The following is a 27,755-nucleotide window of genomic DNA, read 5'->3' on the forward strand; positions in this document are numbered from 1 at the left end:
ATATTGCATTATATAACTCTCTAGAATAAGACTCTTTATGAAATTTTATTCGCTACAATTGTCAGAGGTTTTCATTATTTTTATTATAGATCTATTTAGAAAGTAAATAAACATATATATTTGGAAAAGGTCTTTTATATCTCTAGAGAAATAGAACAATTCTGATCACGTACTGGTAGCGTAATACCATAAAATGATATAGGCCACTAAAGGAACAAAAAGGTTTGCCTATCAAAATCGTTTGAACAAGGCGAACAGCCACAGGTAACCGCCTTGGTAGCCTGGTGGTAAAATGCCCACTTCGGCAGTGGGAGATCGTGAGTTCACTCCATGGTCACGTCATACCAAAGACGTTAAATGAATTGCTTCCTTGCTTCTCACTATGTATTAAAAGAATAGTTCTAGGACCCGGCGTAAGCATAATGTCACTGGGCGGGGTACCATGTCACTTGCCTACGGGCGTGATATTCTAGTGCGTTAGCACTGGAAGTTGGGCAATGTGTTCAATGCTACATGTAGTCACTGTCGGTTTAACCAAAACACAGACACGCAAGCGCGTATTGGCGCACGCACATCAGAGATTTTGTCCCTTTAGTGATATATATCTTTATACAGTCTTATAAGTTATACGACCAGTTTTATTTTATCGGGGTTATCTCATCAGAGATTTAAAATACGTTTTCTGAATAAACTTTCTAAACATGCTTAAACGATTAAACTATATAAATATTTTAGTGAATTAAATTTTATAATGCGTTCTGAGCAATCTTAATTGTTTCTAGGCTGTGTATTACTCATCAGTAGTTTCTCAGTGTGATTTTACATCGTCCTGTCAACGAATCCATCTATTTTACCTGTTCCTGGGTCCCAGGTCACCGTCACACTAGGTTTCAGATTAACAAGACTTGGTTCGGAAACAGTTAGTGATTTAGGTGGTTCAGGCGTGTAATTATCTGTAACAAAGGCAGAAAGTTGTGGTTAAAGCATGCAGCGGTGGAGGGTATGTAGCTGTAGTCTATGGTGTAAGCTGGAGTGTCTGTGGAATTCTAGATAGTGCAGAAATATTGGCGTGTAAGTAACATGTAGGTGATAGTACAATTTGGGTCTGTAAAGGCGTGTGTAGATGACAACGAAGATGTTGTAATTGGGATATAAGATGGGAAAATGCGGGCTGTGGAGATGTGTGAGGCTGTGTGACAATGATTCATAAACAGATGGAGGGGAAAGTGGGATGTAGGCGGTGGTAGCATAGTTTCACAGAATGTAAGATTTTCATATTCGTGAAAAACCTCAGAGAGGTAAGAATGAAGCCATGTGAAATAATCATGTAAGAGTAGGACAAATACAAATACCGTTTAGTATAATCGGCGAGTATTCTGACAAGAACATTTGTCAAGCTTAAAAGTGTTTTAAGTATAGTTCCAAGAAAGTCGCAATGGACAGTCTTGATAATTTGACCGGATACCATTCTGAATAAACCTGAAAAATTCCCCAGTCGTACGAGTATGGATTCAAACCATTTATGTTTAGTATAACAGACAATCTTTGAATTACATTCCATCTGGTATTGTAAATTCTGTTCGAAATACTTAACCCCTGACAAACTCTCATCCAAAAAAACCCTCAAAACATAAAGTGAATTGACTGAAATATAACGGGTCTGTGATGATAATGACAAAGTGGATTAAAGCGTCATTTAGTCCACCATTTTGAACATATAGACGCTGTAATTTCCCTTAGCCATATGATCTAAATATTTCACTACGTCAAGATCATGTAAATGCTAAAGTAGATTATATGAGCCGTGCCATGGGAAAAACCAACACAGTGGCTTTGCGACCAGCATGGATCCAGACCAGCCTGCGCATCCGCGCAGTCTGGTCAGGATTCATGCTGTTCGCTCACAGTTTCTCTAATTGCAATAGGCTTTGAATGCAAACAGCATGGATCCTGACCAGACTGCGCGGATGCGCAGGCTGGTCTGGATCCATGCTGGTCGCAAACCCACTACGTTGATTTTCCCATGGCACGGCTCATATAAATGCAAATTTTACATTTGTGCCCAACATATCTCTAACTAGGCAATTGGTTATATGCAAATAAGAAGATATTTGCCTAGATGAATACATTCTCTTTACAAATGTCACAAATATCAGATATTTATTATCTGTTAATACTGTAATATAAATGACGGCACGTGTATCAATGACAACATCAAGAACTTATGGATAAATTGAATGTTGCTGACGAATTCATGGTAGCTCTACTATTTTAAGATGGTAAGCATTGAAACAGGAGTACTTACAGCCGGGAGTTTTACTCCACGCTGACGGTCTGCTCTGACCGTACATACCGTTGGACAGTACGGCAGTTACCCTGAACTGATATGCTGTGCTACAACGTAGGTTTTTAATCTTCACAAACGTTTCGGTGGTCTAAGATAAAAAAAAGAAAACCGTTCATCGTGTTTTTGTTCCTTAAATAACAGAACTTTTATTATAAGTGAAATTAAAACATTAACAGAAATAGAAGTGTCCATTATAACAGCTATTAATGCAATACCTAATGATTTGTTACTGCTATGAGCGGTAGCCTAGTCTGTGCAATTTTGATTCACGTGGGTAGCGTAATTTTTTATATTTGCTTATCCCTGCAAAAGTAGAGGTATAAACATGCTGAACTCTAGACTCTAGAAAATATAAATTTGATATAAAATCATGCATGTACATTTGTTATTAATAGAAATGTTTTTATTCCCTAACTCTCTGTATAGCACAGTATTGTACTTACTGTTTCAATTTTTGTCCAGTTACTTATCTCATTCCATTCGTGTATGTAACGTGCACTTATTATAAAGACTGGTGCAGTTTTATCAAGCGCAGGTCTATCGTTTAACTTGAGGTACATGGTAGCAATCGGGTCTGGACAGTTATTTCTACCATATGGTACATTTTTACAAACAATTTCTGGTGGTTTTAAATCAGTCAAGGAATCCCTTTGCTTCGTATCTGTAAAAGGAACGCAAGACAAACGTTAATCAAAACGTGAACGTCAGTTTGATTACGGGCGTCCTGTAAAGAAAACTAAAGTTTTCACCTCAACTGACGCTTCAGAATGTTAATGAATGATAACACAGCTAACAGGAGCACCGCTCATCTGATGTGTTTGCCTCTGTATAATAAAAATATTGACCTACCCATGAGGGGTCATAATTCTTGCAAAAAGCAATGCAGAGTTATGGTACTTGCTGTGAAGTGTCAGTTTTTAACGGCGAATAACTGCTCCAAGTTTTAAAGCAATAGCTTTGACGGTTAAGGAATAAAGTTGACCTAAACGCAAAACTTAACCAAGAAATCTGATATTTTCTAAGTCCAAAAGGGGCCATATTTATTGCAAAAAGCGGGATGGAGTTATGTTTCTTGCTGTACAGAGTCAGCTTTTGATAATGAACAAGTGTTGCAAGTTTTAAAGCAATAGCTTTGATAGTTTAGGAGAAAAGCTGACCTAAACACAAAACTTAACCAAGAAATTTGATTTTCTAAGTCCAAAAGGGGCCATAAGTCTTGCAAAAAGCAGGATGGAGTTATGTTTCTTTTTGTACAGAGTCAGCTTATGATGGTTAACAAGTGCTGCAAGTTTCAAAGCAATAGTTTTGACAGTTTAGGAGAAAAGCTGACCTAAACCCAAAATTAACCAGGCAACGACGACGCCAATGCCGACGCAGACGCAGACCCGACGCCGATCAAGTGATGACAATAACTCATCTTTTTTTTTTTTTTTTCAAAAAATCACATGAGCTAAAAATTGAAACTCGTTTTCATGCTCTAACAGTTGCATGTATCAATCCACAGAGAAATTTTAATATTTCCATATGTTTACTTGTTTCCGACATGTCGCTGTTACATTTGTAGAAGATTAACCTAAGCCATAGTGTAAATTTATATCCGTACCCGAACAAAGATGGATGCTACGTTTTTGGTGCGTGGCATTCCCTGTTTGATATTTTTCTTTGTTTTTTACCATGATACTTTGATACTTACTGACCTCATTACTCGTGCACAGATACTTTAACCATTTTCTACTCGTTCAATGGCACATTATCAATTTCCTACGCGCTCTAGGGTACTTTGAAAAATTCCAACTCAATTACGGACATTTTAACCATTTCCCACTCGTTCACGGACACTAACCATTTCTTACTCGTTTACGGATACCTTAACAAATTCCAGCTTGTTTCCAAATACGACTTGTTACCGAGCACAAGAGCATTCATAGATGTGCCACAACACATGTAGCTCATAATGCATTCACTATGCCTGAAACTCCTGAATTCCTCCAGAATTCAGACGCCGAAACGTTAAATAGGACTATAACACGCAACTTTAAAAACAGTCTTAGCAATATGATTATTATGAGTCTAGCACGCAAAAAGGTAATACTGCATCGAGTCTGGCTTGGTGAATAGCTTCTGTTGCATGATCATGATCAAAGTGATACACTGCCAAAATGACCAAGTCGTGCTGACAGACTTGACGACAGGGCTTTTAGTGTTTCTAGAATATGCAAATTGCATATATTAACAGTATCTAAATAACCTTATACGTCAAATAAAATAAATGAAATAAATTGTTAGGAAAGACATACAACAATGTTTCTTTCAAATTTGTTTATCTGATAAGTCTTAGAGATGTTACCAGCTTTCAGAAAGCCAACAAAATGAGGGACAAACTATTTTCCTCCATTTAATAGGTATATACAGATGCATAACCTAACATAGCTAAAAATTACTGAATTCGCCGGTTAATATAGAGTACAATAGATTTCGAAGACGAGTACTAATTTACATTTATTAAATGGCATGCCAGTCAATAGTCAAAACTATTGCCCGAAGACCAAGGGAAGACTTAGGCCCCTAGCTCAAAGATCTTAGTAACACTTGGAGATCAAAGGCTAACAATGTTTAATTCGTGTCCTGTCCATAACTCTACTATTCACCAAGGGATTTCAAAATCACTTGCGACAAATACTCCTATAACGAGACGACTTTTGGCATTTAAGTTAAGATTAAGGGCTCTTTCTCAAAGGTCAGGGTTGCACACTGAGGTCAAACGTTAACAGGATCAGTCTCTTGTCTGCTCTATAACATTTCCATTCATCTATAAAATTAATCAACTGTTTTAGTATGTAGCTCCTTACTTTGAAAATGAATTTGAATTGGCAATATGTTTTGCGAAAACTGTCCATAGGCGGTTAACATTGGTAGCTCTGTTGTAGTTTATTCTATTACATGACATTAATATTACAGTTTTTTCTTTATTTTTGTTCTTACGAGTCCAGTAAACATGTGTTGAATACAGACATTACCTTTGAGTGGCATGTGACATTACCTTGCAGTCTAACGAGAAGTTTCTGACATTACCTTGGATTGACATGAGACGTTTCTGACATTACCTAGGAGTGATATGAGACGTTTCTGACATTACCTTTGATTGACACGAGACGTGTCTGAAATTATCTTGGAGTGACACGAGGTGTATTCTAATATTACCTTTCACTGACATAAGACGTATTGCAACATTTCTTTTCAATTACGTAAAACGAAACCGATCTATACATATGACGTATTGTGACATTTCGTTTCAGTGACAAATTCGTGTTCTAACATTACATTTGAGTGACATGAAACGTGTCCTAATACTCTTGAAGTAGCAGCAGACGTCTTCTAACATTGCAAATGAGTGACATTTAAAGTATTCTAATATAACATAATAATATAATATATTCTAACTTGAGCTACCCAAGACGTATTCAAACATTTCTTATGAGTGACATGAAACGTGTTTAACAAACACTATCTTGGTGTAACATGAAACGTGTTTAACAAACACTATCTTGGTGTAACATGAAACGTGTTCTAACATTACCTTGGAGTGATTTGAACTCTTCATGAACATTCTGTAAAAAGGCACAGCTGGATAGACACCGGTCGTCCTCCTGCAGATTGAAAAGTTAAAAATAAAACTACATGCAGAGAATAACAAACTTTTGTATTTTATCTGCTCATATGGATATTATTTCATGGATGTACACAACATCCAAGTGAAACATATTCCCAATGAACAAATATTATTTCACTGATTCAGTCTTAGAAGTCTGAAATCCGGGAATGTTTGTCCCCATAACAGCAGGAAATGCTTTGGTAGCCAAATTTTACATAATTCGAGGGCTTAGAGCGAAACTAGTCTATCTGCTTCTATTTCTATATATAGATAAACTAGTTTCGCTCTAAGCCATTGATATGGCGTGCGATATATAAGAAAAATCAATTTCACAGGAAAGCTTGTAGTGCTGGTAATTATCAGATTTCTGCACAAAAGGTGTCTGATAGTTGAATTATTATGATGGAAACCAGAAATACAAAATATGACCTAAATAATGGGAGCAGGGACAGTCAATTAGAGGAAATTTACATAATTCTAGATAATTTCTGTAATTTTGAACACAATTATATGAAAATACACCATGTTTCCAAAAAGAAAATAAAACCCCTGAGTTATGAGATTATAAGAGCAGTGCGTGTATCGAAGTAATCTAGGAGTTTCGCATCAGCATATTGAACCTTTAGTTATATTATCAGGTATTTGATACTTTTTACCAGATACCATAATTTAAATAATATGATGTTATTCAAATGCTTAAACAGTAACAGAGTAAGTAACGCAACATATTATTATGTCATCGAAAATCAATCTAAAACATTACGACAACACAAAAGAGAAATATCGACAAACACAGAACTCTGGAAATTAAGTAACTATGAAAACAATGAACTCTCATACTAACAAACAAATGCAAATTCATCAAGGACACTACAAAAGAATAAAAAGTACTGAAAGTTCCTAGCGAAACTAAAGCCAACAGCCAACATTACACAGCTGTATAATCTTTTCAAAAAAAATCTGACACTGATCAAGAACCAGATAATCTTTTTAACGAAAATTTAATTCCTCTCTTTCAAGAATCGAACGGATTTTTAATTCATCCATAACAGAAAATGAGATTACAAAATGCATACCCTAGTCCAACAGAAATCATATAAATGAGTATTTAAAATATACAAGGATTATTTTAATTTCATTGTTTCAATCTTTCAACTTTTTCTTAGATTAAGTACTTGATATATCTCTTGCTTAAGAAATAATAAATCTGTTCCTATATTTTGTCAGTTAATAAAATATGGGCAGGAGTTTGTATGCGTAATAATTAAATCACGAATGCGCAGCACGAGTGATTTAATTATTCGCATCCAAACGACTGCCCATGTTTTATTAATTGATAAAATTATTGGAACATATTTATTATTTCGATTCTAACAATGCAAATAATTCGCATTTTACAGTACTACATTTTCAGCGTAATACGTCATTCGGGTCATATGCTGTTACAATTTACCCCCTATGGTTAGAAAGTGTTGCATAGCCAATGGAACGTATATATATTTGTTTATTTTTTGTCAGAATTTTGAGAAGTATATATAATTTAGTAATCTAACAGCTCGCAAACTAAATATGAACAGAATCATCAAAATAAGCGAGTTGACCCTGTATTACGAGTGACGAGATTAACTTTTATATGACGTCACATCATTATGACGTCATACTTTATGTCATACATTTATGACGTCACCGCTGAATCATAATTAAGCTAATTGAATTCGCTCGTAGAAATCAGAGTGTGTTTTACGGACCTACACATAGGTCAGTATGAGTTTTATATTATATTTATGTTTTTGAAATGCTGTTTTCAACCGTTTGGCCCTTAAATAATTCGTATGTAATGGAACTAAAGTAGAAGCTCTTATGTTACAATCATAGGGGGGTGAAATGTAACAGCCAACCATATTTTATCGTAGATTCATGTATAGGCGATTTCGCTATATGTTTATATAGCAGTTGCTGCGGATCGTGTTAGAATTGCAAATAATGGACAATTACCATAACGAATAATAACGTGCGTTATAATCAAAATCAATAATTTTCCTGTTTTATTTCGGCCCGCCTCTGTGGAACAATATTACGATAGGAGTTTTATATGAAAATCTACGATATAATCCTGAAATTGAGGTTATGGAGGAAAAAAAACTTGATTAAAAGGTTCCCGCCAAGGAATATTTTTTTTCATCGGACCAGCGGCTGTGCTTAATATTGTAATATAAAGACACTCTTTCAAGAATAAATTCTCTGCGACGGACCAAATGCACTGCTTTATCGTCATCTGAAGATCTATCTTTCAGGAATAAAGTCCTCCGCCGGACCAGCCACTCTGCCTTACTGTGACATCTGTCTCTGCCTCTTTCTCTCTCTGTCTCTCACTCTGGTGGGGCTCGGAGTCGGCCGCTTTACCACTGAGCTATCATCTTTAAATGAAATAATTTTGTCTAATGGTAGAGCGTCCGCCTCCAGTGCGGAAGGTCGTGGATTCGATCCCCGGTCGCGTACCAAGGATGTGAAAACTGGTACCAGCCGTTCCCATAATATGCTCAGCATTATGCGGATAGAACAGGCTCTTCTCCCAAACTCGCAATATCTCATGAACGAGGTGCGGAGACTAATGTCTAAATTGGTAGAATTTGTTTCAGGATTCACAATTTAATTGATTAGTGTAAGACATAGTAATTTTAAATCAGATATAGGATCTGATATACTGTTTTCGTGCTGATTATACATGTAAAGGGGAGCAACCGTCTGACTATTTCTGGTAAAATGAAGCAAATCCTGATATCATAAAATTAAAACAAGGCAGTCTGAAAGACAGCTAAATCCCCCGCCACTGCTATGGATAGTGAAAGGGTAAACCTTTGATTTTAGCTGTGACCTTGACCTTGAACTGACATGGCTGACTCATGAATTCTGCACAACGTCTTGATGAGGTGACCATTTGACCAAAGTTTCATGAAAATCCTTCAAGGGGTTTAGGAGATACAGAGCTGAAATCTTTGACCTTCAGTTGTGACCTTGACCTTGAGTTGACATGGCTGACTCATGAGTTCTTGATGAGGTGATCATTTGACCCAAGTTTGATGAAAATCCTTCAAGGGGTTAAGGAGATACAGAGTGGACACCAAATGGAAGGCTCAAACCTTCGACCCTTAGTTGTGACCTTGACCTTGAGCTGGCATGGTTGACTCATAATTTCTGCACATCGTTCTGATGAGGTAATCATTTGACCCAAGTTTTATAAAATTCCTTCAAGGGTTTAGGAGATATAGAGCGGACACGAAATGGAAGGCTCAAACATTTGACCTTCAGTTGTGACCTTGACCTTGAGCCAATATGGTTGACTCATAAGTTCTGCACATCGCCTTGATGAGGTGATTGTTTGACCCAAGTTTGATGAAAATCCTTCAAGGGGTTTAGGAGATATAGAGCGGACTAAAAATGGAAGGCTCAAACCTTTGACCCTAAGTTGTGACCTTGACCTTGAGCGGGCATGACTGACTCATGGGTTCTGCACATCGTCTTGATGAGGTGATCATTTGACCCAAGTTTTATAAAATTCCTTCAAGGGGTTTAAGAGATATAGAGCGGACACAAAATGGAAGGCTCAAACCTTTGACCTGGAGTTGTGACCTTGACCTTGAGCTGGCATGGCTGACTCATGGGTTCTGCACATCGTCTTGATCAGGTGATCATTTGACCCAAGTTTTATAAAATTCCTTCAAGGGGTTTAGGAGATATAGAGTGGACACAAAATGGCAGGCTCAAACCTTTGACCTTGTGTTGTGACCTTGACCTTGAACCGACAAGGCTGACTCATGGGTTCTGCACATCGTCTTGATGAGGTGATCATTTGACCCAAGTTTCATGAAAATCCTTCAAGGGGTTTAGGAGATATGGACCGGACACGATTTTGTTACGGACGGAAGGACGGACGGAAGGACGGACGCAGACCATTCCTATAATCCCTCCGCCACGGCGGGGGATTAATTACATCTGAACGAACTTTCTAAAAGTTTTAAACATGTTAAAGTAACAATTTTAACGAAATTAAAACAACAACGGGTCCCATACTAGCTTTTTACAAAGCTAAGCTTGTTTCTCAGCCTATCTTGTTCGAAGGTTGTTGTCCTCTGTTTCACCACGGCTGATTGTTGAAAAAAATCTCTTAATTTCGGCCTAATATTTGTTCATGTCGCGTTAAGCTTTAAAGATGTGCTATTTATATATCTATTATAGTCTTAAGGTTTAGCAGTATATTACAAAACCACCGAATTCTAATACATTTTTACCGTTTTGTCCCGTAGAACTGGATACTTACAATATTCTAAAAGAGTTGCCCCCCTTTAAAAACTTAAGAATGCCATTAGTAAACAGCTGTCAAAACCGAGGTTTAACCTTGTTATGTAAGGTTTAAGCATTAAGACACTGTTGCAAACGCATCAAAACGAAGACTTGTAACAGCTTTTTAAATATGATGAGTTTTTACGCTGAACTGTCCAGATGTGTGGCTCCTTCATGCAGTCCCTTTCCAGAATTCAAAACATATATGAGTAAACTGACAATAGTTTTGTAGAATAATATAAATCGAGAGCTCAGAGCGAAACTAGTCTAAGTGTATATACAGAAATAGAAGCAGATGGACTAGTTTCGCTCTGAGCCCTCGAAATGCTTTATTTGCTGTTTAATTTTCATGTAAAACAACTCTTTCTTTCTATAATTGGTGATGTTCGAACTTTTTTCTCCAAAACATGGACCTAACTCTTAAAGATGTGTGATCTACATAAATAATACATGACCTCTTTCTGATTTTCACTATCTAATAATCAGCTGATTTGAAACATGTTTACTGTGCTTCATTCAGGAATAATCATTTTATTTCGTTGGTTTTTGTTTTAATCGATGTACTTGTATATGTAAAATTACATTTATATGTTTTCACTGCAGAATCTTAGGAAATACATTATTAACGATTAATAACCATTAATGTCATGTCTAACTTACCCATACGTAAAGGTCTCGGAAAAGAAACAAAAACATCCCACAAAAATACAGGATATAAAATTAAGTTGTCGGTGTAAATAACAAAAATCATTAACTTTCTTTTTTTTACCTTTGCCGACTTGAACTATAATTTGTTTACGATGTATTGTCGTCGTCAGAAGTCAAGACCAGTTAAATGGTGTTTTGATAGATAATAAATCTTAACTTATTTTCAGTTTTTCACAAATGAGATCATTTTATTTAACTGTTAGGTCTACATAATCAGTAACGGGGAGTTTCGTGAATGCCGACTTTATTGTGAAAAATACAGTTATAAATAGATCATTCTAAAGGTCTCTGAGTGTGGTAGCATCATCTTTTTGAAATATTATAATACCGTTAATAATGTCAAATTTATGACCAATAAAGTATCTTCCCACAAAATCACAAATTTTAAAAAATATTTATTTTTAGAAATTTTACAATATATTTAATAGAAATGTTGTTGATACATAACTGAGATCCCTAAAACAATTCAATGACTAACAAAGTCACATTTATTAATTTTAAAACAGTGTCAAAAATGGCTGTAATTTACAATGGAAAATACCCCATCAAAATCCTTTTCGATAATAAATTTAAAACCATTCAAGGTGTTTTGAAAATTTAGAGTTCCTTAAAAATGATTTAAAATATCAATGATATTGTCTTATACGTTTTAAGAGAAACCAACGAAAAACCTTGTTGCCACTACATTTTGCATTTAACATGTACCTTTCTTATGCCTTATCTAAAATATAAGTCATAACGATATTTAACATTAAAAACGACAATTTGATTGCTAAGGACAATCATTAGGGGTAAAACTGGTGTCAAAGGAAAATCTCTTATATGGAGACAAATTCATTATTCACCAAAGTGCTAAAGATGAATATTTTTTCTAACCAGTTTTAACATATAGGATGTCTACTTACCAAGTAAGAATGCGAGACAATCACGCAAGATAAAGATGGTCACGCAATAATAGCAGTAAATCTAAATGAAATAAGAACAAAGAAATGGCAACTAAATTATCTATATCATTAGTGATGGAATTCTGTCTGTCGCACGGATGATGTCTCAAAATAAATAGTAAATGGGTGGATTTCATTTCCCTGTCTCTTGTGCGGAGACATTTGGAACAAATTGTACTGTTACAGTACTTTAAGTGCATTAGAGTTTCTTTAATACGCCATAGATTTGTCTACTTTATGTTCTACTGTAAAACTGCCGCAAGACTCTTATATCATTACCGCAAATGAAAAATCTGCGAATGTTATTCGATTCTCGATAAAACAATGATTACTTAATATATACTTTAAGAATCTTTCACTGGCTGTAGGTGCAGATGGGACTATCTGGCTCGAGGGTAACTATTTAGGCCGTAACGAGACTCTGCTTAGTTTATACATAATTTATTTTAGGTTGATTGTGAAGGAAGTTCTACAACTTATATTAATCTCTCGGCACCTCATTCCACCGCCACGAAGGTATGAGAGAAGAGGCCAGTTTCTCCCTTCTAATGCTGAGCGCCAAGCAAGGGAGCTACTAGTACCATTTTTCACGTCTTTGGTATGACGCGACCGGGGGTCGAACCCACGACCTCCCAGAAGCGGACGCTCTACCACTTGGCTATCGAGACTCTGCTTAAGAAACGATAGTAAAAATAAATTCAAACGAATGGCTTTCTGTATAGCACTTTTTTCTTACAGCAACGTATTTAAATAAAGCGTAGGAAACCGACGCCCGTAAAGGGGAAAGAAGTCATGACGTTTCACAGACGAATACGATTTTGTTTTATCATTTGCAGCGTAACGTTATGAACTGTTTATAAACTAACGTTGTTTTTTTTTTTTAAAAAAAAAGAAATATAATAAAAGGAACAAAGACGAACTATCAAGGAATTTGATTGTTTTTCGTTTTGTGCAATAAGATATAAATCACTTCTTAAATTTTCTACGTAGCTGTAGATCTTAATACGTCATTCAAAGCGCGAGAGTCATCTTACATCCCGGGTGTAAGATGGAGTTTTCCAGCACCGGTGAAAAAAGTCTTGTATGCAAAAAAGATCTTCCGTTCAGGGATCAACTATATGTTAACTTCTAAAATTGTTCAAATACTGAAATTTAAGCGGTTCTATGCAACCCCGCTATCGGCTAGTATTTTCGAACAAATATGTTTTCTTGGTCAATAGTCGGCGTCAACCGATTAGTGATACACGAACGATTCAAAATATTCCCAACAAAACTTGTCAGAGCATAGTTTACGACAAATAATGCTGTAGTTTATTGGGTGTTATGACTTCATCGGCGATGTTTTATGATTCTTCGGAGTGGGCTATGATGCAAAGCAACTGATTAGACACGGTAACACTTTATAAATTTTTGAATAGACTTCAAAAGGTAATAGGTAAGGGTAGACGTCTCGGAAGCACAGAGTACCACAAACACAGCCTTAGAGCCACGCATTTGCAAAGGAGACCCACAACAAAAAAGAAGCTGTAACGGAAAAATATTACATAAACATTATATATGCCGAGTATTCTCTTCTTTAATAAACACTGTTTATGCATATAACGGGTTGTGGATGAAGTTTCCCCACACATAAACGCGCCTTGGCCTTCACATACATTATGTCTGTTTGTATGTTACCATATTGCCATTAAAACAAACAAGCAAAATGAAACTTTCTAATATTCTTACAGAATAATGTGCAACGATGCAACGCTGCAATTAGACAATGAGCGAAAGCAATGCCTCGTTCCGTGAATATATATATTCGCTCATTGTCTAATTGCAGCGTTGTGCACAATACCATCATGTCCTATTGACAGTAAATTTATACAAATTCCCTGTAATCATATTGTGACCCTTCAAGGTATATCAAATATATAGAGGGTATTTGTTTGTTTCAGTGTAAGATCGAAATATATTTCACCGAGTGAACATTATAATGCAATATTTTCACGAGTGGCGCAGCCACGAGTGAAAATGTAAATTATGGTGTTCACGAGTGAAATATATTTCGATCTTACACTGAAACAAACAAATTTTCTGTTTATTTTATGAATTTTTAATGTTTTTAACCAAATTATTTTCAGTTTGTCCGCACAACGTCACGTGCATCGCATCATAACGCCATAATGTCGTGACGTCAATATTTCTTTGTAGAAAAAACTATAAATAGTTCTATTACGTTTTCTTGATTTCTTTTACATTTCATCATGATAAAATTTAAATATTTATGATCCTTTTATTATTTCTACACATCTTTACCTTTACTAAAAATATTTTGCAAGGAAATTCCTATCATTTATAATTCATATCATTGCGAATTCAAATGTAGTTCCGTACCAGTGAAAAATAAAAATGATATTTTCACTGTTTGAAACAGTGAAAATATCAATTTTATTTCACTGATAAATTTCAGTATTTCACAGAAGAGCATAAAATAAAAGCACGCATACTAGTATCATTATGAACACGTGCGTATTTTGAAATCAGCACGTGCTTGAAAGTTATAATTGCACGTGTTTTCCAAATGTAGAAACATCATATTGGGGAAATGCATTCTTCATATTCATGAAAGCTTCAGATCAGCATTAATTACATTCGCAAAATGTGGCATTAAAAACTGTTCTTTCTGTATAAGCTTAATTCGTTTTTCATTAAATTCATAAATCACACACAGAAGCTCACACATATTATTTCCCACTGTTATTTTATGCGTTAGATCTGGTGCAAGTGTTTAATACATTTGGCAGCCTTGTCTTGTATTCATCGGTTTTACTATTACTTTCAATAATTACCATATCTAATAATTCGTAACATAATAAACAACGTAGTCCAAATAATAGGACTTTTCGGGACAGCGTGATGTGATAACTTTTGACTGTCGTTGTCACTTATTCTGCATATTTCTGTTAGGAAATCCCCAATAGAAATCCGTTGGGAACATTTTCTGGTACATGTACAAAGTCTGTAATGATTACATCTCTGATAATGTATTTATGTTAACATTAAAGCATAAACTTACCTTGCTGACATTTTATGAATGTATATTTTGTGTTTTGTTTCTGCAATTTAGTATTATCGGCAGTCTACTATGTACTGAAACCGGTGTCAGGGTAGATATCTCCTCGCACCTGTCACTTCATATTTTCGAAGATTTAAGTCTCTTATTTCAAATTATGAGTTATATTCAACTATTTTGAAGTTTCTACGTGAATATTAATGTCTAATTTATGAGAGCAAGTAAGTCTGACCAGTTGGATTTTTTAATGTCTTCGTTTTCCTAACAGTAAAATGCAGATACGGGAAAGGCTTAGAGGGATGACAACCAAAAATATCAGATCATAAAATAAGTCATCCCGATAAGCCAAATGAGTAAGGCTATAAACAACGGTGCTTATATCCTGTGTATCATCTTTATAGACGGGTCCGTATACAAGCTGTAAGATCAAGCCTTTCACTCAAAGAACCTCTCTGGCTAGATTACACATAAAAGAAATGAAAGATAACTTACTCCACAAAGATCGTTTCCGCACTTGTCCAGCATCACTGTTGAAACGTTACATGGCAGTAAGCACTGAAACAATGTACATGTAGAATGTATCGATATTCTATTCTTCTAAAACATTTGATCCCTTCAATATTTAATTACAGTGTTGTCAAACTTGATAATTGCGGGTTTCTACACATTCAGTATACCAGTTTGGTTATTTGTCCAGTTCGTTGGCAATGCCGAGTCTTTCAGTTATTACAAACCATTTATAATTTAGTACTTGAATGAATGAAACTCAGACCTGCGTTTACTTATCCACATTACATAGTGTATACTTACTGCTAGAAATAGGCTGTTATCGATACAGAAAACTTGGGCAAATGTAAATTAAATATAAGATGGCTGTCATTTATTATTTACAATTATCAACTTTTATAATATTTCACCTTGTTAACATAAACGGGATAAGTCACACACAAATACATGAGTCATCAAACCCAGACAATATCCGTTTGGCAACAAATGGCAACAGGAGTGGCAAACTGTCGCAAATATTGTAAATATTTTACAGCAGTATTCCAAGGTTATTTCAAAACAGAAGCCGTATAATAATATATTAACATTTTAAGTGGCGTACTTTCAAACATTCGCAGTGGACGAATAAAGCATATATCATTTCTGTTTACCGGATTATTTAGGATTGTCTCTAGACTAGATTGTCTCATGAGTATAATACAGATAACGGAGGCTTCACAGACTTCCTGTTGACCAAAATGACAACAAACTATTTCGTAACTACTTTCAAAAATAGAGTAACATTGTTTAAAGACAGTCTGAAGATTTGTGAGTTAATCTAAATCTCTGAAAACATATGATCTTACCTGCAGACACGCCGGTCTGTCATAGCTGAGCGCAAGACCTTACCTGCAGACACACCGGACTGTCACAGCTGAACACAAAATCTTACCTGCAGATATTCCCGACTGTCACAGCTGAACACAAAATCTTACCTGAAGATTTTCCGGGCTATCAAAGCTGAACACAAAATCTTACCTGCATGCACGCCGGACTGTCACAGCTGTACACAAAATCTTACCTGCAGACATTTCGGACTGTCACAGCTGAACACAAGATCTTACCTGCAGACACGCCGGACAGTCACAGATGAAAACAAGATCTTACCTGCAGAAACGCCGGACTGTTACAGCTTTAAACAAAATCTTACCTGCTGACACGCCGGACTGTCACAGCTGAACACAAAATCTTACCTGCAGACATGCCCGACTGTCACAGCTGAAGACAAAATCTTACCTGCAGACACGCCGGACTGTCACAGCTGAAGACAAAATCTTAACTGCAGACACGCCGGGCTGTCACAGCTGAATACAAAAACTTACCTGCAGAAACGCGGGGCTGTCACAGCTGAATACAAACACTTACCTGCAGACACGCCGGACTGTCACAGCTGAACACAAAATCTTACCTGCAGACACGCCGGACTGTCACAGCTGAACACAAAATCTTACCTGCAGACACGCCGGACTGTCACAGCTGAACACAAAATCTTACCTGCAGACACGCCGGACTGTCACAGCTGAACACAAGATCTTACCTGCAGACACGCCGGACTGTCACAGCTGGACACAAAATCTTACCTGCAGACACGCCTAACTGTCACAGCTGAGCATAAAATCTTACCCGCAGTCACGCCAGACTGTCACAGCTGAACACAAAATCTTACCTGCAGACATTCCGGACTGTCACAGTTGAAAACAAGATCTTACCTGCAGACACGCCGGACTGTCACAGACTTTGGAAGCGTACTGTTCCCCACTTCTGTCTGTTGCTTGTCCATACTGAAATATACAGGGGATGAATGATACAGTGATGACTACTAAAAACGCTTACAAAACTATATGAACATTCTTGCTAGAATATAGACATTCAACATAGAAAAACTGTACACAAGAATTCTATATACTATTCATTATTTGCTAATAAGTTCCAAGAGTTAGCTTCATTATTTCAAGTGCACGTGTAATATTTTTCATTGCTTAGTTCAATGATGATTGTATTCTTTTATACCCTGGATATCATGATGTTGAATGGTTTGCCGCGCAGGTTGGTATCATATGCGATATAGTTTTCTATATATATAGTTCCACCGTAAGACTATTGTTTTTCGTAAAATCTACATAAAAACATATACTAGAATTCGAAAGGACCCGATTACGTTATTTTTTAGGATAGCTTCTGTGTTAATGGTTGTGGATCAGCTGTGAAGCCTTACGTTAAAGTAATAGTTATTTATTTATTTATTTATTTGGGTTTTACGGCGCACCAACACAGTATAGGTTATATGGCGCCAAACAGGACTACAAATTTTGGTTTCACATCTCATTTACATCGAAATAAAAGCATGAGGTATGGAATCAAAATTTGCATACCTGCTGGAATCACAGAGTTATAGCAAAACCAAGTGTTAAGACCCTATTACTCGCCTCTTACGATCATGCAAAGGTAAGGCAGTGGTTCCAATTCTGTTCATATATAGATCGTTCCAGAACCACATGGGCGTTAAAGTAATAAGTTAACATTTTTCTAAGGTTTCATAGTTACCTGTTATCTGTCGAAACCTTAAATCAAGACGGCCAGTTTTAAAAAATTAATGTTTTACTTGTTTTACTCAGCTTTATTTTTTTAGTTCTCTTTATATCTTAATAAACAGGTACAAACATTTTGTGTTGAAAATCTGACTTTATTATAGTTAATATTTAATTACAGTTCTTCCTAGACTGACAAAGTCTGTTGAGACTGTGAAATCTGTAATAATGTTTATTTCTTACAGACACCAAAGTGCTATTAAAGGGAGTTGAATGGCAGAGACATTTATTCTAAAGGACTCTAACGACTGATGCCAGTCTAAGTTCTAACATTTACTTAGTTTCTCTCGTGTGTTTTTACACAATCATTTTGAAATGTAAAATCCCAATATTTTTGCTATGTTCAATGTTAATAAACGTTACATCTACTTATTTGTTAATGGAAAAAATATATGTTTCGTTTACTCACAAAGTGACACAATTACATTTATTTCTAGTTTTTTATGGCTTATTGAAACTGATAATGTGTTGACAAACTGGGAGATTATATTCAACTGCTTTTTCGGTAAAGAATATAAGTTTGAAATGATCAATAATATTTTACAAAGTTTCACTGTTTCTATTCTATGTATTTTGACCCTTCAAAATAAACACTGCATTGATGACAAACGCTCTACGTTTATCCCCCGTTTCCTTCTTCGGAAATAAAACAAGTCAAAATTGGTATAATGTGATATTCATTATCATGGAAAATATTTATTTTTTTTCTAAAGGATGTTCAAATGGCCCGTTTGTTCTGTTTGGAAATACACAAGAAACTTGAGAAAGGCGTTATCTAGTATTTTTCTATTATGTTCTTGTGGAATGAAAAAAAGTTAAATCTGTACAATCAGTATGTATTGGGATACTGCAATTTACAAACAGTCTAAATGGACTCATTGGAAGGTATACAAAATCGACGTTATAAATACACTGAATCAAATAAGTATCCTTACAAGTGACTACACAAGAATTTATTTGATTTACAATAACTTTTAAATGCCTTATTTGCAGTCGCTTGACATAATCGTTTTATCACAGGCATATACTTTTACAACACAGACAATTCTTTAATTCTTTGCATTATTAAATGTTAAGATCAAAGTGACAAAACTTAATTTAATAAAGAGCAGTGACCATAAAATGTCTTCATTAACTTATCAATTGTTTTTATGAAAAGACTGTCAGTTTAATATTTATGGAAATTGGTTGTTTAATCTTTCGTTAAATAGAGTTCTTTCCTTGACATATGAAAAAGACTTAAATTGTGGTCAGCTCATATTATAATGTTGATATGAAAAACAAGATTATTAAAACATGAAAGAAGAATTTGAGCCGCATCATGAGAAAACCAATATAGTGCATCCGCGCAGTCTTGTCAGGATCCATGCTGTTCGCATTCAAAGCATATTGCAATTAGAGAAACCGTTAGCGAACAACATTGATCCTGACCAGACTGCGCGGATGCGCAGGCTGATCTGGATCCATGCTGATCGCAAATGCACTATGTTGGTTTTCTGATAGTGCGGCTCAATTTCATAATTAAGTTGCAACAGAGAAGATTGTAGGAGAAAGGTATGAGCAGTTGTTCCTTACAGAACGTATGGCCCCAACAATGTTCAAACAGGTTGTTTAGCAGTTATTCCTTACAGAACGTATGGCCCCAACAATGCTCAACAATGCACAAACAGGTTGTTAAGCAGTTATTCTTTACAGAACGTATGACCCCAACAATGTTCAAACAGGTTGTTTAGCAGTTATTCCTTACAGAACGTATGGCCCCAACAATGCTCAACAATGCTCAAACAGGTTGTTTAGCAGTTATTCCTTACAGAAGGAATGACCCCAACAATGTTCAAACAGGTTGTTTAGCAGTTATTCCTTAAAGAACGTATGGCCCCAACAATGCTCAACAATGCTCAAACAGGTTGTTTAGCAGTTATTCCTTACAGAATGTATGACCCCAGCAATGTTCAAACAGGTTGTTTAGCAGTTATTCCTTACAGAACGTATGGCCCCAACAATGCTCAACAATGTTCAAACAGGTTGTTTAGCAGTTTTTCCTTACAGAACGTATGACCCCAACAATGTTCAAACAGGTTGTTTAGCAGTTATTCCTTACAGAACGTATGACCCCAACAATGTTCAAACAGGTAGTTTAGCAGTTATTCCTTACAGAACGTATGGCCCCAACAATGCTCAACAATGTTCAAACAGGTTGTTTGGCAGTTATTCCTTACAGAACGTATGACCTTAACAATGTTCAAACAGGTTGTTTAGCAGTTATTCCTTACAGAACGTATGACCCCAAGAATGCTCAACAATGCTCAAACAGGTTGTTTAGCAGTTATTCCTTACAGAACGTATGACCCCAACAATGTTCAAACAGGTTGTTTAGCAGTTATTCCTTACAGAACGTATGACCCCAACAATGCTAAAACAGGTTGTTTAGCAGTTATTCCTTACAGAACGTATGACCCCAACAATGTTCAAACAGGTTGTTTAGCAGTTATTCCTTACAGAACGTATAACCCCAACAATGTTCAAACAGGTTGTTTAGCAGTTATTCCTTACAGAACGTATGGTCCCAACAATGCTCAACAATGCTCAAACAGGTTGTTTAAGCCATGATTTGCAAAATGTACGCACTTTAAGTGATGTTAGTGAATATACTATGTGTAAAATTAGGCGTTTAATCAAATAAAGCAGTTTCAGTTTTCAGTTTCAGATGTAAATAATAGTGCATGCCTTAAAGTGTCTTTGTGTATAGTCCGAGTCAAAGACTGTTTTACTGGATAAAATACTCCAGTCCTAAATACACCATAGCAAGTAACCCCTCAATGGCCCTCATTGCGAGCAATGCGAAAGTTCTTTCATTTTCTGGCTGAAAATCGTGTTGAGTTTGAATAAGAATATCTTTGACGTCATATCAACAACTTGGTTGTGTCTTAAGTTAAAACTGAAATAATTCAAGTAAATGAAAGAAATATGTAAACCGCGTTCGATAATATTCTTCTACATTATTTTCTTGTTTTAGGCCGTTGTTAAACATTAGGATTTGTTAAGAACGTTGATCAGCAGGTAGATATAGAAACTCAATAGACGTCGGCAGGAAGAGATTTGATGAGAAACGAAAAAAATGTTACTTTTAAGAAATCAAAACAAAACGCTATTTCACTCCCAAGCAGCACCCTCGTGAAATTATTACGCCCGGCGTATAACCGCCTATCTTCTATAACTAGTGTCAAAACACGGTTTTGCTATAAATTATTTCTTTATTATGTTACCATATCTAGATAATTTCATGGACATGGAATAGCGTTCGGGACTTCCTCCACCGTCAAACTGGGAAGTCGCAATATGATGAACATGTATATACAAAAACAGAATAGCGCTAGATTGCTAAACACATTTGGTCGATAATACACGTGTAACGAATCATCTTCCTTGTACAACCTTCCAGGTCACCAGATTGAAAAATTGCGACAAGGTTTACATTGTTACGTTTCCTTATGAATATGTGTCATAAAAATCACACAGAGTTACGCTAACAGCACAAAAAAAAACAAAAAAAAAAAACAGTTGTTTGGTAAGACTTAATTAATGAAACAACATTTTGTTAATACTAGAAAACATAGATCTTTTTTTTATAGACTGACAGTTTAGAGTTACACAGTCAAAAAACCTGTATAAAGCAGCCAGTCATTTTAGTTACTTAATCTGACTGGTTAAAGAAGATGGCTGCATACAACAGGCTATATCAGACCAAAGATTCAATTTTAGAAGTTAGCCGACTGTCTGCTTAAAGCATATGACTGCTTAATAAAGATGGCTGCTTAAGCAGGTTCAACTGTGCGTATATAACACGGTATTATTATTCACGAAACATTATCTAATACACTGGCATTTAATATGAAATGGTAAAAAAACTTTATTTCCGAGGTCGAGTATGGCATGTCAAACGTTGCTAAATTATATATGTTATTATTATTGTATGTTTGTTATTGTTATTCAATGTCGTGTCATTCATATTCTAAAATTTGCTATTGTTATTGTACATGTCGTTATTCTTATGGTATGTTCGATATTCTTATGGTAAAAGTCATTATTGTTATTCTATGTTTCGTTATTGTTATTGTATCTTTGATATTGTTATTCAATGTAGTGTCATTCATTTTCTAAATCTTACCATTGTTATTGACTGTATATGTCGTCATTCTTATTGTATGTTCGATATTCTTATGGTAAAAGTCATTATTAATATTCCATATTTCGTTATTCTTATTGTATCTTTGATATTGTTATTCAGTGTCGTGTCATTCATATTCTAAGTGTTACCATTGTTATTCTATATGTCGTTATTCTTATTGTATGTTCGATATTCTTACTGTAAAAGACGTTATTGTTGTTGTACATTCATTATTGTTTTTGTAAGCTTGATATTCTCATTGTATACATGTGCGATTTCCCGCGATATAAATAGCACAGCGACGCTATACAAATACAATCACAATATAGAATAAGAATGACACGTTTTGTAAATAGAATCGTCAGATATTGAACAACAATGATGGCTTTTACCATAAGAATATTGAACATACAATAAGAATAACGACATATACAATAACAATGATAACACTTAGAGTAAGAATGACACGACATTGAATAACAATATCAAAGATACAATAAGAATAACGAAATATAGAATAACAATAATGACGTTTACCATAAGAATATCGAACATACAATAAGAATAACGAAATATAGAATAACAATAATAACTTTTAGAATATGAATGACAAGACAGTGAATAACAATAACAAACATACAATAATAATAACATACATATATAATTTAGCAACGTTTGACATGCCATAGTCGAGCAAAAATGCAAGTATTTTTTTTCCAGCGGCAAACCGTACTATTTAACGAAATCAAGATAACAGATAATAAAAACACGCGACCAAACAGCGCGCAAGTTATAAATAAAATTAAAATATATCATTTGGTTTCATTATTTCCTCATATTCCCACTGAAAGTGACAAAGTATTATCTGTCATGCTGACTACAAGCCGTAACTTTGATGAAAACAGCCATTATTGCGTATGTCGTAATACATTAATTAACATATAAACCTTGACAAAAATGTGTTACATTGTGTCATATATTACAGACACATTTTGATATACTGACACAATTTTTATGAAACGCTTATTAATAATAAGAATTGTTTTGAATGTCATTGTCTGAAATAATAGTTGATTTTTTAAAGTTCTGTCCTGGCGCATTTTGAAATGTTATTTTGCTCATACTAACGTTCGCTTGTTTCTTAAAGTTATACTAACGTTTTTATCAATCTTATCTACCTGCGAATTTGGACTTTAAGAAACATTTATTACATTAATAGAGTTTGATATAACAGCTCCAACCATAATATATACTTAAATTTGTTTTCCCACGGAACCAGCTACAGCTAAAGGATTCTAGTAGGCTTTTGGTAAAAACATGTAACCATGAAAATACCACATTGAATAATATCGTATATAAACAGCTTTACAAAAAATTTAAACATTTGTTTAATGTAAGCTTACGTAGAGCTTGTCACAAGCAGTCCAACTACAAAAAGTCCTAATATTTTCTCCCCCACCCCACTACATCTTCGTGTTCTCTTTTACTCTACTTTTGTTCATGTAACTTAAAGTGTTATTATTGGATGGCGGGCTACCGAGCTTCAGAACTGGTTCCTCCATCGGCTGGATGTTTTAATGATATATTTTGAATGGTAGGTGTCTAAGTTGGCATGTTGCCACTAAATGCCATTCGATAAAGGGTGTAGGTGTGGTCAAAGGAATATTGTTAAAGAACTGGATTGGATAAGCCTATATAAAATTATAGTGTTTTAGAAAATAACATCATGCCTTTTTTCTATGTTATTGAACGTTCAGATAGGTCACCTAAAATACAAATTATCATGAATTTATTAATGTTTCAATTTTACACGAAGTTTGAGTGACTTTCTGGAGTATCAGTTCGGTTTGGGTTTCTGTAGCCTCTTGAAACTTACCCTAAACACTCTTTACTCACGAGAAATAATCTGTTAATAAGTGGTATCTGTCTGTCAATCCTACTCCTATCCATGTTGATTTAAACAATAGTTCATTAACCACAATTAATTTACAACATGTACATATATCAAAAAGGCATGCAGGATTGAGTAGGAAGCTTAAAGCTTATTTGTCCTGTCCATGTTGTTTCGTTACCATAGAAAAGTAATTTGAGCCGTGCCATGAGAAAACCAACATAGTGGCTTTGCGACCAACATGGATCCAGACCAGCCTGCGCATCCGCGCAGTCTGGTCAGGATCCATGCTGTTCGCTAACAGTTTCTCCAATTCCAACAGGCTTTAAAAGCGAACAGCATGGAGCCTAACCAGACTGCGCGGATGCGCAGGCTGGTCTGGATCTATGCTGGTCGCAAAGCCACTATGTTGGTTTTCCCATGGCACGGCTCATTTATCTATGTTACGCGCTATACAGTTTTGAACCTGTATTCTTCGATTTTCTCATACTGCTAGATAAAATTTTGAGCCGCACCATAAGAAAACCAGCATAGTGCATTTGCGACCAGCATGGATCCTGACCAGCCTGCACATCAAAGTCTATTGCAATTGCGGATGCGCAGGCTGGTCTGGATCCATGCTGGTCGCAAATACACTATGTTGGTTTTCTCATGGTGCGGCTCATTTGATACTTTGACGCATATATATAGGTAGCAGGTATTGCTCTCGTTCCAGCAGTAGCATTCTTAACATATTTACAATGTGAGATTCTTTTGGTTTTACCTTAGGCTTTTTCTTTAAAAACATCGTCCGTTTATTGACACATTTCACTCCAAAAATGTCGCACTTTCCCCAGGGTATTTTTTGATTTTATATTTTCATTATTTTTAAATCACCGGCCACTGTAGTAATTACGCATGTTTTTTTCATTCTTACATGTAAAAAGTGCATACTTTCCCTTAAAAAATCACATATGCTTGAAGCGCAGTTGACTTCATATTTTTTTTATCAAATGTTTTACACAGGATCATTGTTTTTAAGCTCAATTAAGTTTTTTTTTCAGAAAATGATACATTTTTTCTTTTTCTTTTTTCAAACTATGCACTTTGATGCAGTTAACGACAAATATATTTAAACCATGTAGTGCCTGCTTGAAGTTTGTATTTTTCAGTTCCACAAGACTAACCTCTCCGGCGTTCTTTATTTCAATTATAATATATTGAACTTAATTATCATAATCTATATGTTAAAGTGTAATCAATACAAGTTTTAATAGTAAATTTTACTTTGAGACGTTTGAACAATTTTTGTTTTGCGACTGAATTCTTACGAAATTGTTTCCATTTTCTCATTGCAGATTCCGATGTATACATTTTGCTCGTCTGCTCTATTTAAATATGTTTTCATATTATATTTAGTTACATGTTGAAAATGTGTTCTTATTTCTTTGTCATGATTTTAACAAAACATTTGTCGTTTAACTGAGTCACGACTGCCTTGTAGAAGAAACCTGTCATATATTGAGAATGTTCACAGTTCGGTTGTCATAAATACCTTACCATATATGGTTTGTGTTCATTCACAGTGATAAGCAATGGGGTTTTTTTTTTGGAGAAAAGAAGGCTTTTTTCTTCGCAATAAACGTCAAAGAAAGTTGAAGAAAGTTATACTTTGTAACTCATCCAATTAATCGACAATGTCATAGCAATTTGTTGCCCGTCTGTCTAATATGCAATACAAAACCTACATTTCCCTGTCTGTTTCTATTTATATGACTTGTGAGAAGCTTTTAATTCACTTAACATTAATAAAAAATGCAAATCTCTTAAAAAATTTAACTGATTTTAATTAACCAATTTTCAGGACAAAATGATAAATAATGTTTAACATAATTACCTGGTTTGTAATAAAAATGTAGGTTTTCTTTTTCTGACTTCATATATGACTTCAGAAAGAAACAAAAAAACACGAACAATATAATTTCTGACACATACTATTAACTATATATTTGACTGTCATTTCTTCAATCTACACAAACAGCTACTCGTATTTTTGCATTACATGTAGATTATTATCACAAACAGTTAAAAATTGTGGGTCATTGTGCGTAATTGCATTATATTTACGCAAACAGTAAGTGAAAAACTACGGTGTCGGATCACGTTTATTTGAATTGTAAAGCTCTATTGGGTTCTTTTAAACTTAAGACCAAAAATAATGATCCATTAAAAGACAAAGGGTTTCCACACACCACCTGTTTCTGATGAAACAAGTTCAGATAGAATACGCTCATTTTTTTTTGTATCAAACAATTTATTCTTTGGAGATCTTGGAAGAAGTGACAAGAATTATAAAAGCCAGTTATTTCTCCAGGACTTCACCAGTTGATGAAGTTATTTCTGTTTTCAAAAATACATATAGAACATAATGAGAATCTGTTTTATCCCATAAATAGAATACAAACTTAAAGGAATCAGATGCCAAACGAAATTTCATTTCAAACCTCGTTCTCTTATTTACCGTAATGTAGGGAAGTATTTCTATCTGTTGTAGCAGTCTAGCATACGGCAGCGTAGAGACGGCCACACATCAATGGCATTATTGTGATAATTGATAAATTTGGCAACGTATCAACCTTTCTAAGATTGAACAAACACTTTGCCATGTGACTTTTTTTATCATAAATCGGCTTTTAAGTATATCTTGATGTGCAAAACTGTGGTTTAATAAATTCTACACTGAAAAAAATTTGATGTAAAAATGCAAAGTTACCTGCATTTGCTCAGTCAATATTTGCGCAAATGTTATATACAGAATCATTTAATTAATTTTACGCGGCCAATAACTTTCCGATAACTACGAGGATGCCATTTCAATCAATGTTATTCTAAATGATGTTACTTTCACAAGGTCATTTGTGAAAAGCGTGTTGTTTGAAAATATACTTATCGCACAATGTGATTAAATAATGTAATGCTCTTAGGTTCATTACACAATTTAATCATCGTTATTTCCTGTATCTCGGGTCTCCCTACACATTAAGTGTAATTCATGAACTGACTTCAAAGATACATAATAAGCCTATACAGTTATAGGACAAGGGTAGAGAGGGAATTTCTCCTAGATTGCTAAGATGAGGCATGTAATTAATATTAACCCCCAAGTCAATAAAATGGACATTAACACTCAGCAGTGGGGCTATAAATTACAACAGTGGTCAATTCTGGACAATGTGTGAAATGATAAGAAGGAATGTGTAAAACAAAAACTACATGTATATGGCAACAGCACCGACTCTTTAAGTCCACAGTTTTGATGGCTTAGTTTTCTATTTCTAGTCTCAATGTTTCAATGTTGCATAATTTTATTAATGTATAAAATGCAGTGAGATACATTTTTCTATCAGAAATGTGTGCTCATCTCAGCTATGTTCACAATGTAACTATATACAACAAAAGCATTGATTGTTTTGATTATTAATGAAAATCACATGGCTCTTTTTCAACAAGTTCAGTGTCTGATTTCCTGAATT

General features: G+C 35.1%; 1 protein-coding gene across 4 annotated transcripts in view; it reads right to left on the reverse strand.

The window, feature by feature from the left end:
* The window catches only part of LOC123546441 (tyrosine-protein kinase receptor torso-like), a 149,074-nt gene that overhangs the window by 31,223 nt on the left and 90,096 nt on the right, over positions 1-27,755 (reverse strand). For all 4 annotated transcript variants that reach the window (XM_053550796.1, XM_045332699.2, XM_045332702.2 and 1 more), the window contains 6 exons: positions 17,306-17,377; positions 15,543-15,605; positions 5,925-5,994; positions 2,791-3,008; positions 2,306-2,435; positions 855-953 (listed from right to left, as the gene is read on the reverse strand). In XM_053550796.1, the coding sequence (XP_053406771.1) occupies positions 855-953; positions 2,306-2,435; positions 2,791-3,008; positions 5,925-5,994; positions 15,543-15,605; positions 17,306-17,377 (652 nt within the window). The remainder of the gene's footprint in view (positions 1-854; positions 954-2,305; positions 2,436-2,790; positions 3,009-5,924; positions 5,995-15,542; positions 15,606-17,305; positions 17,378-27,755) is intronic.

The sequence above is a fragment of the Mercenaria mercenaria genome, chromosome 9 (assembly GCF_021730395.1).
Source record: "Mercenaria mercenaria strain notata chromosome 9, MADL_Memer_1, whole genome shotgun sequence".
Classification (NCBI taxonomy): domain Eukaryota; kingdom Metazoa; phylum Mollusca; class Bivalvia; order Venerida; family Veneridae; genus Mercenaria; species Mercenaria mercenaria.